General features: G+C 38.7%; 1 protein-coding gene across 6 annotated transcripts in view; it reads left to right on the top strand.

Annotated features, from left to right (window-relative positions):
- SLC25A13 (solute carrier family 25 member 13) overlaps positions 1–14091 on the top strand; it is a 181831-nt gene that overhangs the window by 77307 nt on the left and 90433 nt on the right. For 5 of the 6 annotated variants that reach the window (XM_032304864.1, XM_032304867.1, XM_032304865.1 and 2 more), the window contains one exon: positions 12793–12932. In XM_032304864.1, coding sequence (XP_032160755.1) covers positions 12793–12932 — 140 coding nt within the window. Of the gene's footprint in view, positions 1–10630; positions 10770–12792; positions 12933–14091 lie in introns of those variants that run through there. The other variant, XM_032304870.1, reaches the window with a different exon arrangement.

Raw genomic sequence — 14091 nt, forward strand, 5'->3', positions numbered from 1 at the left:
TGGTGGTGGTGGTAACGAAACTGTTAATCCTGATGTATTTAGTGTGCCATCACCAGTGACCCATCTCTTGATGATACTAATTTCACATGACCGATTCCAGCCCTTTGCTCGTTCTTTGGTTGTTGTATCTGCAGTAGGCCACAGGAACAGCCTAGCCCAATAGTAGTAGACAGCCTGAATTTTACTTTGGTCCAGTGAACGTCATAGGTGGACCCCCTGAAAACTCAAGAGTATGTTACTATACCATAGTACTTCTTAGGTTGAAATCTGAAATTTTTGCTTACTTGCATAATGCTAATACATGTTTTTCTCTTTAACTTACCTTTTGCATTCCAGTGAACAAAACTTCATGAACTGTTTTATAACGCAATTTTAAAGTTATCGTTCTTAGTACGTGAGAGTAGCCCCCAGTTTCATTGTCTATGTGGCAGTGATGTGTGTAGGGATCTGCGGTTTTTAATTGAACTTTAAAGACAGGAATTCCCCAAAGACAAGGACTTCTTGACTCTGGGGTTCTGGGTAAGTGCTGGAGTCCAAGAATGGCCACAGTTGTCAATAATGTCAATAATGTTCTGTCTAAATGAGCATTTGCTTTTAGCACATCTCAAAGAGGTCGTGATCTGCCAAAAGATAAGTGCTTTTTGTAGAGGGACAGTTTGAATGAATAAACATCTTATTTAAGACTTTTCTAGCTGTTAAAGACTTTGGTTGTGAAATAGTGCCATGCTTGGGAAGCTTTGACTGGCTTTCTGCTTCAGGTTCGTCAGTTGACCTGGAGTCCAAAAAAAAACTAGCCCAGTCTTGCTCTTTTAGAAATTGCAGTGGCCTCTTGTCCTTTAATCTTCGCTGTTGAATGATATTGTGAGTTTTGGGTATCTTCAAGTAGTAGTGTTTCCTGTTTCTGTTAATGTTATGTGAAAAAAAGATTTTCCTACCAGACAGTCACTTTTAAAGTCTAAAATTTTTACTTTATTAAAGCTCTGCAAAGTCCTGCAGAAAAATAAATCAATTTAACTTTGTCAGACTTACTTGAACAGGACCTTTCTTTTGTCTTTGAGACCTAAACACAAACTCCAGAACTAATGAAGTGATTGATCTCTGATGCCTTTCTCTAGTTAATCCTTTGACATGGATGGTGGTGTTTGGAGGGGCCCTTTCTTGGTTCACTATTAGATTTTGTACTGGAGCATCTGCTGTGAAAGTAGAGTGGGCACTCTCTGGGAAACAGGCAGGCTAGCTGACATGACAAAATACACGGAAACAGTCTGCTTCAGTCATTTTAACTCAGGTTGCAGAAAATGATGAGCGCTAAAATTATGGAAATAAGTTTTGAAGGTATGCTCCCAAATTTATAATACATGTAAAAGGCTAGAGGAATGTATGTAGTGGATTCGACGAGGACAGAACTTTAGCCGTAATTTTTTAAACTTGCTGGGAAGATCATTTATTTTTATCTTTATAAAGGCACTTGGAAAATGAAATATTCCAGAGATAAGCGAGAGCAAAAATTGGTTAAGGGTTGAAAGGAGCATTATTTGGGGGAGGTTCTGATTTTGGTGTTTCACAAAAATAGTGTGTTATTTTGCTGAAAGAAACTTACTGCCCTACAGTAGATTTAGTTTATATTATTTTGGGACTCAAGTCCATTTTCTTATACACATTCCAGTAGAGAATGAGAATATTGGATAAGAACAGTGTGTGTCTTGAAAGTAAATAACTTCCACATTGATAAGAATTGTGGCATGCCTCGGTGCTGAGTGTCTTGTCTGAGATCCCAGAGACTGTTCAGAAGCTGTTCCAGTTCATTGGGTCAAAAATCCACTATTTACGAAAAGCTAAATACGGATTTGCACGATTGACCATAATGGCTTCAATTTTGAAAGATAGTAGTATCAGGGAGCACTTCCAGTTGGTGGGATAATTTGAGAATCGTCCATGCTCAAATGGCTAAAATATTGTACTTTTTGCTACTTCATCACTCCGTTTTAAAAATAGGGAGGGGGGATAAAGGCCTGTTGAGAAGGTGGGCGAATGTCAGTTGGAGAGTAAATCACAACAACCCTGTGAAGCCCCTCCTTAGTTAACAGCTGCCTGACGGTTAGCGTACTTCAGGAGCCTGTCAGTGTGGAGAGGCTGGCTGGGGGATTCTGCCCCCGTTTGCGTGGATGTGTGCGCACGCACGTGTGGGTCAGGTGGAGGGAGAGGAGGCCTTGTGAATTGGGTAGAAGGTGTGGAGAACGGAAAGCCAGCAGTAAATCCTAAAACTTGGAGCACTGGGAAAATTGTACTATTTTAAACTGTACTGCTCACTTAAAAATAGTAAAATTACACCATTATTCTTTCAGTATGAGGGAGAGATAAAAATACAGTTTTTCCAAATTGGAAAATTTGCTGTAATCTTGCTGCTAATGACTGATTTCTTGCAACAGTTGCAAGGCAGTTTTTGCTCTGATAGATTGATAAAGGAAACAAAATCAAGAACATATTGGAAATTCTCAGAGAAAATTACAGTTTAGGTATGTGTTGGGGGTGGATAGTTAGACATTTTAATTGAAATAAAACAGTTTTATACTAATATGGGATCACTGTGGGTGTACATTTGTAGTACATCTGCTCTTGAAGCATTTCAGTGGGGTTAAATGTATGTTAATGCTTTTGCAAGAAAATCATTTTTGATCACATCCGTCTAAGGAAACTGGCTGAGGAAATTGGTTTTTTAGACAATACAGATATTATGCTTGCATTTAGAGAATGAATTAGGAATTCTGTACTCCCTTAAAATTTTCAAAGACTTGGAATTTTTTGGTTGTGGTCTTCTCTAGTGGTGAGGAAAGTTAATGGTAATTAGTACAACAGATGATTAAAGCAAACACATACCTGGAGAGTGACCACAGTCTCCTCTATGCCTCCAGACATTGTTTTACGGCACCTACTTTTGATACTATGAAAGACTGCTCATGGTTTGGTTTATCTGGTTGAAAACACCTTGTCTAGCATGTGTATCAAAAACATCTCAGTTGACCTTTCACTGTGTATTGCATATGATAAAAGATGACTATCAAGTGCTAGGTATCTGCCAGGCTTTAACCTTTTTTTTTTTTTTTCCAAATTTTTGTGAAGCAGCGTTTATACTGTGATGAGTTAAGCAGTGTGGTAACCCCAAGGATTTATAGCTCCATCAGATTTTAGAATAGGAAGGATTCTTACCAGTAAGGCAGACCATGGGTTTTGGTTGTAATAGTGTGGAGGTGTTCATTACCACTGTGGACTTTCTGGCTCCCTCTCAAGTCTGCAGAATCAAAAGCTTAGGGTGTGGGGCTTGGGAATTTGTTTTAAACAAGCTCTCCAGGGAATGTCAGTTTTCACCACAGTTGAACAATGGCTGGTGTAGTTCATGGCTTTCTTTCATGGATATGGAAAGAAGCCCAGAGTGGGGTGGAAAGTGACTGGTTTTTCCAGAACCACAACTTTGCCTTCTACACCATGAGAAGGACGATCTTTTTCTTGGATGCCCATGACCTCAGCAGAGTAGTTGCATCCCTTTCTAAGTACTGGATTGGAAGAGGTGCACATTAGCTCTCATTAGCTCTCCGGCACCGCATTTATATGACTTCAGTCTCCTCTTGGGCCCAGCCTGCCTGCGTGTGTGCGCGCAGAGTGCGTATGTGCTTAGAAAGATACTTACCACCGCTGTACCTGTATGTTGAGAATAATAATAATAAAAAGTTTCAGGGGCTTACAGGGAACTCAGTTTTAATGAGAGGGGCTGCGTGTGTGAAGTACTTACTCTTTACTTACTCTCTTTTAATGGCACCCATTTTCCCCCTAGAACTTTTTGAGCGAGTGTGAATTGTAGCCACAATACTTCTTTCCTCTTCAGACCCTTAACTGTGATTAATATAAAAAGGCACTTGTCAAAAGGGTTTGAAATGGCAGCCTTGATCCTGGAGCACGTGGAGGTAGAGATGGGTCTGCATCCACTCGCTCCATTATGTTATTTAACTTACCAGTTCAACAATTTGTCTTCTGCTCCTTGCTTAAGAGACGATGGCCGTGTGAGCTGTTGTTAACTGTATCAGCAGGGTGGGATATTATTTCCCTTAGAGCGAAAGCACAACTTTCTTTGAGGATTTAGTGCACGTTAGGAAAGCACCCCAATGAAGCCGTTCCGAGCTGAAGTGCAGGTTGTTCGGCAAGTCTCCCTCTGCCTCCGAGAGGGATTACTTTGAGGTTTAATAAACATCCTTTTTGTGTTTATTGTATTAATGAAATTTTTTAGGATCCATGAGAGAGATGATGGTTCAGTGTTTAAAATAATGTAGCTTGATGAACCTTTTTTATTTGAATGGGAAACTCGTTTTCGTTGATTTGCAGCTTCAATAAGTGAATCTTTTGGAAATTAAAGTGCATTAATTTAGTTATTCTGTATGGAAACAAAAACATAGAAAGTTAAAATTTGCATAAGTGAAGACCTTGATGATTTCAGATTATAGTGTGGTGGAGGTTAAGGAATAAGAGCCCATAGAATTTGTAAAAAACAAATTCAGTCTAACCACTTAATGGCATGTGCAAGTAATTTGCCAATTAAATATTTCTAGTTATCTGAAAGATTTAAAAGTAAAGAGTGGAGGCTCTTAATCTTTCTTAATTTCGTACTTTCAGAAACATAATAGAAAATTACTAAATTTTTGATCACTTTTCTTTCAAAAATTTAATATATGAGCTAAGAGAAGGATGGATTTTAAGTATTTGAGGAAAATTATTGCTTTTTGAGAAATGTATAAACTATGATATTTCCAAATCACACTGTGCCTGATTTTTTAGGTATCATTTGTAAATATTTGATTCCCAGATGACAGTTTTCAATATAATTAAGACTTCAGATTTTGGAGTTTTACCATTTTGATGGTCACCTACTATGTTTAGAACCTGTGCTAGGCATACTTAGCTCCACACAGCACTCTGAGGTAGATATTTTATTCCCATTTTACAGAGAAAATTGAGTCAGAGTTAGTAATTTGCTTAATGTCCCTCATTAGTAAGAGGCAGATCTGACAGTCCTAAGTTTTTTAAACAACAGTTTATTGAGATAAAATTTACCCACTTAAAGCATATATAATTCAGCGGTTTCTAGTATATTCATAAATTTGTGCAACCATTGCCACAGTCAATTTTAGAACATTTTTGTTACCCCGAGGACATGTTTATCACCCCATACCTTAGCATTCCTCACTCTTTGCCTGTTATGAATAATGCTACCATGAACATTTGTGTACAAGTTTTTGTGTGAACATATGTTTTCACTTCTCTTGGATATATACATAGGGGTGGAATTGTTGGGGTATTTGGGAACTATGCGATTTTCCAAAGCGACTACATGGTTTTACATCCCCACCAACTGGGTATGAGGGTTTTGGCTTCATACCCTCATCAGTACTTGTTATTTTAGTGGGGATGAAGTGGTTATCTCATTGTGATTTTGGTTTGCATTTCCTTGATGGCTGATGAAGTTGAGCACCTCGTATGTGTTTATTGGCCATTGTATGTCTTTTTCGGAGAAATACCTACTCAAAATCTTTTGCCATTTTTAAAGCTGGGTTATTTGTCCTTTTATTATTGAGTTACAAGGGTTCTTTATATGTTCCAAAGTTCTTTATCAGGTACATGAGTTGCAGAATTTTCCTGCCATTTTGTAATTTGTCTTTTCACTTTGCTGATCGTATCCTTTAGAGAACAGAAGTTTGAAATTTTGATGAAATCCAATTTATTATTTTCATGTGTCGCATGTGTCATAATCAAGATCATTGTTAATCTTGAGTCAGAGAAATATATGCCTGTGTTTTCCAGTAAGAGCTTCACAGTTTTAGCTCTTATACTTAGTTCTTTGCTCTATTTCGAGTGAGTTTTTGTATATATTGTGAGGTAGGGTTCTAACTACTTCTTATTTTATTTTATTTTTTTGTTAAAAAGACTAATCTTTCCATGTTTAATTATCTTGTCATTCTTATTGAAAGCAAGTGACCAAAAACACGTTTAATTTCTTGACACTTAGTTCTTTTCTATCTGTCTGTATGTCTGTCTTTATATCAGTACCATGCAGTCTTGATTACTCTATTTTTGTAGTAAATTTAAATTATAACTTTGTTCTTTTTCAAGATTGTTTTGGCTCTTCTAGGTCTCTTAAATTTCCATATGAATTTTAGGGTCAACTGGTCTATTTCTGCAAAGAAGCCAGCTAGACTTTTGATGATGGATCTACTGAATCTGTAGATCACTTTGGGATAATACTGCTACCTTAACAAATTAAGTCTTCCAGTCTATGAACATGGAATATTTTCCCATTTATTTAAGTCTTTAATTTCTGTCAACAGTGTTTTGTAGTTTTTGGAGTATGAGTTTTGCGTGTCTTGTTCAATTTATCCTTAAGTATATTTTTTCTTTTTGAGGCTATTATAAATGGAGTTATTTTCTTAATTTCATTTTTTGGTTGATTACTTTTGGTGTCTAGAAACACAGTTGATTTTTGTATATTGATTTTATATCCTTTAGCCTTGCTGGATTCATTTTTAAGTTCTAAGAGTTTTTTAGTGGAGTCCTTAGGACTTTCTACAGACAACATGATGTTGTCCATGACCCAGTTTTAAAAATTTACAACTTTTTCTGCTATAACATACTCTGTAGCCTGAGAAATTTATTAACTTCAGAGAAATTACTTGACTTTTTGAGGTTATGTTTAGGAAAGAAACAGTTGCCACAAACAATTGCCAATAATTGTCTTTTTGTAATCTTTAAAAAAAGTACGGTGGACATTTAGGCTGGAAACATTTATGGGGAAAGCAAAGTCTCACAGATAAACTCAGAGGATCCTTGAGCTTATTTGGTAAGTCTTGCTTTAAATAATACCACCATTATTTGGTGATATTATGGGAACTGTATGCCTTCCAAACATTGTTTGGCACAGACTGAAATAACAGTGATTATACTTTAAGAGATAAGCATTCTAATTTGTTTTTACTTTCAAGAGTAGTGGCTGCGCTAAGAAAAGTACAACTTTAAATACCTAAAACACATAATGTGGTGCCTCATTCCTATTTCAGTGGTAATTCAGTTTTGCTTCTTGGCCTATTTGACCTCTACCTGGGGTTACAGTTTTAAGTCCTTGTGTTTTAGACCAGGATAGACCTTCTTCTCATTCTTTTTAAGTTAGTGATAAATCTGTCCTCTGGTGCTTATTTGAAAGCTATCAACTGATGAAGTATGAATTATCGTTACATATGTAGCTCAGTGAACCAAATACGTAACCAAAAAGCCTAGAACATTTGGGGTTTCAGAACATTTGGGGTTTCCTCTTTCCCATCCAGGAATACAAGTTAGGTTTGGAAAGGTCAGAGAGTGGAAAGGTTTAGTGATAGGATGGCCTTCAGGTTGATTCCTGGAGTCTTTTATGGTAAAGCTCATGGAATTTCCAGTGGGATCCAGAGTCCAGAGCAGAAATTGGAAATTGCTTTGGTTTTTAGTTTCTAATTTTCTAGCTATAAAATAGGAAGAGTACTCTTACCTTTTTGTTGCCTTACTAGGCAGTCAGATCTCCAACAATCAAATGTTAGAAGAGAAAGCTCTTTGTACCTGCTAAAAGGAGAAAAGAATATTAACCTGAGGTGATATTACACTGCCTTCCAAAGTGAAGGGGGGAATTCCAGGACCCATTGTGACTCTTGGCTCACGGATGTTTGTGTTCATGAAGTGAAAGGAAAGTTATAGAGACAAAGCATTTCAGAAGACAAAGGCCCCAGAATGACTTACAGAACAGGATGAAGTAATCATTGACTTGGGAACCTGTTCAGTACTTTTGTACAAAATGTGTGAGTTTTCCAGAGTGGCAAAACTTGATATTTTACTTCTTTAAAAGAGTTGATTAGTGATGAAAACGAGTAGAAATATTGGTAGTTCTCTTTTTAGGAAGAATCCTGCTTCCCTCTTGCACAGTCATCTGGTCTCTCCAGTTACAATGGCCTGGCAGTCTTAAGATATTTGAATACATAAACCTCTATTAGGTGAATTAGGAAAGTGTAAAATGAATTTTGTAGAAATTGTACCAAATGGTTTTTTTTAAAAAAAAGCCCCTGGGTCTTTTTCTCTGCAGAGTCCCGTGAACAGTTCTTCTTCCACAGCAACCTTTTCTTCACCGTAAGTGTGGCGTCAAGTCCTTGGGGTTTAAAAATAATATTTGGTCTGGCAAGTGAAGCCAGCGTCTATAACTGCCTGGAGCAGGATCTGTCATGTGTCTGTGACCCTGGGTGGCTTTGGTCCAAAGCACTCTGATTGGACCCTTAATTCACTTCAGAGGAAATGAACCCTTTTCCATGCTGTTGCTCTCCACTGAAAAACTCCCTCACAGATTTATCTGGATAAGTCCTTGGCAGTCTTCAGGATCCCGATCATGTTGTGTCTTCTCCAAGAAGCCTTTTTCTCTTCTAGAAGGGCCCCCCTCCTGATGGCTTCTGTTTCCTTGCCACGAGGAACTCCTGCAGGTGAACACTTCCTGTGGTACTGTGAGGGTCTGCTGTTTAGTTGTTTCTTATGGATTAGACTTGGATACAGCAGCACGCCTTCTCCCCCTGTTCGGCTTCCCACATGGCGAGTACACTGTGCACAGTGGCTGCGCTACTTCCGAGCTGTCAGTTAGCTAGCTGAGCCCTGGCGTTCTTACCATAGCCAGATTGTCAGAGCAGCTGAGAGCTAGTAGAGGGACCACATTCTCAGGGTCATGTCCAGTGGAGCCCGTCCAGCTCCAGGGAGCATCAGACGCATGGGACGTGAAGAGGAGGTCATCCACTGGGTTGCACAGTGTGGCAGCCCTGTGAGTCCTGTTGTGTCTATAAGTGGTCTGTGTCTACATGTTACTGGATTACATTTGCTGGACTGGAGACTCTTTCCTACCTCCATCCTGTCATATGTTTGTCTCTCAGTGAGAAGTTAAAAGTTAGGAAAGAGTGAATCTAACTTTTCCATAACTTTTTGGGGCAGTTTTTTAAAAAATGAGGTCTTAGACCATAGACCGACCCTTGTATCAGAAACACTAGCTATTCTGGTTAAAATGCAGACCCTCAACCCTCCTGATAGATAGGAGTCAGTCTAGGAGTGGAACTGAAGACTTTATTAAGCAGAACTGATGATTCATAATATGTACCTCCCTGAAATCTTAGGAAATGATTGTGGTGCGTGTGTGTGTATTTCTTTTTAAAGATTTTATTTATTTGAGAGAGAGAGAATGAGAGAGAAAGAGAGCATGAGAGGGAAGAGGTCAGAGGGAAAAGACGACTCCTTGCCGAGCAGGGTGCCCGATGCGGGACTCGATCTCGGGACTCCCGGGATCATGACCTGAGCTGAAGGTAGTCGCTTAACCAACTGAGCCATCCAGGCGCCCCTGGGAAATGATTGTTGAAATAGCTTCTCAGTAAGTGGAATCTATAGTGCCTCAAAGGGTTAATGCCACTGTCTTTAATCTGTTGCTCTACTGTCAACATTTACTGACTCATTTAAATTCTATTTAGTAGGTAGTTGCTCTAAACCTACTAAACCAGCCATGGTGGGAGAATCAGATGTGAACAGAAGGCCCTTTGCTCTGGAGGTGCTGATCATCTAGGTGGAAAGAAAAGATACATAATAGGGCGCCTGGGTGGCTCAGTGGGTTAAGCCGCTGCCTTCGGCTCAGGTCATGATCTCAGGGTCCTGGGATCGAGTCCCGCATCGGGCTCTCTGCTCAGCAGGGAGCCTGCTTCCCTCTCTCTCTCTCTGCCTGCCTCTCCATCTACTTGTGATTTCTCTCTGTCAAATAAATAAAAATAAAATCTTTAAAAAAAAAAAAAGATACATAATAAATACATGCACTCACAACACATATCTGCTTATATATACATATTATATAAATATATCTTGAAAACTGATTATTACCAATGGTACAGGTCTGTAGGATTGACAGTACGTGGTGTTACATCTTCGGGATCACATATAGCTCTGCGCTTTAGAGTGACTGGATGTCAGTACTCCAGGCAGGCTTCATAGGAGAGAGCAGCTCTGTGGAATAGTGGCAGAAGGTGCTCGACTTAAGGGTTCACAGTTCATGTTTTGAATTCAAGTCAGAGCCTCTAGCAGGCAGTAAATGTTACTTTAATTATAGAAAAACTAATTAGGTTATGGTGAGGCATATTTTAAATTCATTTACTAATTTTTGAATGACTTAAATTTATGCACGTATATTTCCAGTTTTAGACCGTAAATATATTAAAATGGATAATAAGTGCCATAGCTTTAGATACCAGCATTTGCCTACTACAGTCTGTTACTTTCTATGGGACAGTGAAGGAGAGAGAGGTCCGGAAAAAGAAGGATGTCATTTTTGATAGGTATGCAGGATTATTGCATGAAACTTTACTCCACAAGCATGCTTGGCAGAAAAGTGGCTAGGACACTGTTCTTGCTTGCATTTTATTATGCTATGAAATGTTTACTTATAGTGTAAAAAATTGTGTTTTTTCTTTTGGTCCCATCTTTGTCATTTGAACATCATCTCCCACTAGATACTTTATTGGTCTAGGTTAGAAGATGGTGGGAGCCTTCCCGGAACCTCTGTGGGGCCTGCTTCATGCAGAGGTGTGGAAATGGAGAATGGAAAGGAGCCACGGATTTTCTGGGGGCACTGTCTCTTGTACAACTTGTGCGTAGCACCATTAGAACAGTCCCTGGCACACGAGCAGTGTCTGAGAAAGGTTAGTCACTGGAATTCCGGGTTAGGAATTTCTTTTCGGATGTTTAGAGCTGTAAAGAAACTTGTTTTTCCTGCTTAATTTATTTCATCAAGGATGACTGTTACCCCCACTCTCTTGGGTGGGGGTGGGGGGGTCTTTCTTTTCTTTTTTTTTTTTTTTCCTTTTAAACCCCAGTTCTTGTTTCACTTCCTTTTTCCTTATGTCCTCTCTGTTTTTCCTAAAAGTGGGGAAGGCAGAATAAAGTCAGAGAAATTAAAGGTTGTACTTTAAAACTTCTAGTGTTACTGTCTTCATTAGGGCAGCTGAGATTTTCTGCCACCTTTTATAAAATTTATGCCCAGTGTAGTTCTGATTTTTACTGTGTAGGTAAACACCCATCCTTCTGCTGATGGCAGCACTGCTGTTTCTTCATAGCCAAACTTAAAAAAAAAAAAAAAAATCCTGGAAATGTTAAAAGCATGGAATAAAAACTTGGGGTTGTAATGCGCTAGAAGTAGTAGATTTGGGGGAACAGTGGAAACCTGTGCCAAAGTTTTTGGCTCCTTTCAGAAACCTGAAGGATTATCTTCTTTATTCTTTTTTAAAATAGGTGCAAAGGAGGGAAAAAATCCCGAAGGTATAGCTTGGTCATAAAAATGAGCAGGTTTGGTAGATATATTTAAGGAAGTGAAGGCCAGGACAGAACCTCATTAATATAATAATATGTGTCCCTCTGCCTTTCACACACACATTTTTGTTGGGAGGGGGAGACTTGTAAAGAGAAATGTGAAGCTTTAGAAAAATCAGGTTTTCCCTGTTCTTGTTTTCTTTGTCAGTTTTCAGACGATTTGTGATAGAGGCCCAAACGAGGTAAAGGATCAGTACAAGTACATTTGGTGCCCATCTGAAATGGGATTCTGTGGGCAAGTGCAGTGCCGAGTTGAAGAATTGGGCTTTGGACTCTACTCCCCATCACCTTTGTCTTCAGGTGCCTTTCTCTCATGACCAGTGGAACTTCTTAAAGCTCAGATAGAGTCTTAGCACTATTGAATATGTGCTTCAAGATACATCTAACTGATTTCTAAATCCTCGATAATTTTAAAAAATGGAAGTGTATTTAGCATACAGTGTTGTATTAGTTTCGGGAGTACAACATAATGACTTAGCAATTCTCTGTATATTCAGTGCTTACCATGATAAATGTAGTCACCATCATGTGTTCCTTAAATTCCACATATGAGTGAAGTCCCATGGTTATTTGTCTTTCTCTGACTTATGTCACTTGAAGACAACACAAACAAATGGAAGAATATTCCATGCTCATGGATTGAGAGAACCAATATTATTAAATCATCAAGAACTTTTTAATGACTTGAAAAAGGACTATATTGAAGACTTGTATAGTGCTGTATGTGTTTCTATATGTGTATATGTGTTTCCTGCCACTAACAGTTGAATTATGTCCCCTGTGTTTAGAAAATAATATTTGTTGAAACAAAATATGTGAGATGATGATACTAGGTTTAAATTATTATTTTGGGGGCGCCTGGGTGGCTCAGTGGGTTAAAGCCTCTGCTTTCGGCTCAGGTCATGATCTCAGGGTCCTGGGATCGAGCCCCGCATCAGGCTCTCTGCTCAGCGGGGAGCCTGCTTTCCTCTCTCTCTCTCTGCCTGCCTCTCTGACTACTTGTGATCTCTGTCAAATAAATAAATAAAATCTTTTTAAAAAAATAAATAAATAAATTATTATTTTGGTTTGGTTTCCCACTTCCTTCTAGGTGCATGAACGGACACACGCACACATGGGTGTATATGTGTGTGTGACTTCTTGATTTTTTTTTTTCTCTTTATTAGTGGGACTTTTAATTTTGGGTTCTTCACTAATTCATGAAGATTCCAACTTTTATTTTTGCTATGGTTTTATAACCTGTGTTGTTTTAAAATTGAATTATTTTTGTAAGAGGAAAATAACTATCCTTTTAATAACTTACTATATAAGGATGAATCTGATTTGTTTTAATCAGTTTTTCTTTTCTCTTTTCAGAGGACGTTAAGCAAGTTTTTGGACAGACTACAATTCACCAACATATTCCGTTTAACTGGGATTCAGAATTTGTGCAACTACATTTTGGAAAAGAAAGAAAAAGACACCTGACATATGCAGAATTCACTCAGTTTTTACTGGTGGGTCCAGCTCTTAAAGTGTAAATAAGTAAAACTGGGATCCTGATTTACCTCAAAATCACTAACCTGGCCAAACCATCCTATTTGAAAGTATTTCTTTATTAGTATGTAAACAAAATATCACTAAATGGGTTCTTACAGACCGTGTAGAATCCCTTCTTGTGGAAAGGAATATGCATTGAGGCCCAAGGAAATCAAGTGATTTGCTGAAAAGTCATATAAGTCGGGGAGGGGGCAGGATTGGAACTTGAATTCTTGACTTACGACTAGTTCCACTGTTCGTCGATATTTTATTTTCCTTTGAGGGATGACAGACACGTCATCATCAGCCTCTAACTATAGAATTATTTCACTTGAGGCCTTTTATAGACAAAGGCACTGGGTCTGCAACTTGACTACAGATTGAAATCACCCGGGGAACTTTAAAAAACAACTGGTATCTGGGTCCCCCACCTCTAGAGACTAGATTTGACTGGGCAGGGGGGCAGCGAGAACCTGGGCATTGGGATAGTGAAAGCATTCCAGGTGCTTCTAATGTGCAGCTGAGTTTGAGAAGCGCTGTTCAGAGAGCACCTGCTGTCCATACCCAGGGTTAAACTCGGGGTTGTTTACATTTCTGGGGTTCACCTTCCTTGGCCTCGTCCCTCCTGCCTTTCTCTCATCACCACCCTTGCCCCATTATGGTCTCACCATTTTGCCACTGATGATATCAGTGGGCGAGTAATAACAAAATATGATTGCAGTTTAGTTTTCCTCCTGAAGCACAATTTTTAAAATGTTTTAATTCCAGTATTAACAGTTACTAGAGGTCAATATCTGTATGGTATGTAGGCTCTATGATAAACCACTCTTTCTTTTGGACTTCGATGCATTTGTTTTGTTTCTCTAACGATTAAATTTTATTTATGTTTTATTAAATATAATTTTAAAAGACTCACTTAAGGCCATTACTTTGCTGTGTTTAAATTCTTGGTCTTGAGGAAAAATTTGCCAGGGAAATTACCTTCTTTCCTTTGTCACTAGAAATATCTTTGGGGGTGGGGGGGCTGTTTCCTGATGCCTCTGTTTATTTCCTGTGCTCAGCACTTTGCCAGAGCCCTCTGAGGAGTGGTTGGAAGCTGGAGTGTCGGGGTGGATGTGGAGGGCTCAAGAGCGCACA

Source organism: Mustela erminea, chromosome 11, assembly GCF_009829155.1.
Source record: "Mustela erminea isolate mMusErm1 chromosome 11, mMusErm1.Pri, whole genome shotgun sequence".
Classification (NCBI taxonomy): domain Eukaryota; kingdom Metazoa; phylum Chordata; class Mammalia; order Carnivora; family Mustelidae; genus Mustela; species Mustela erminea.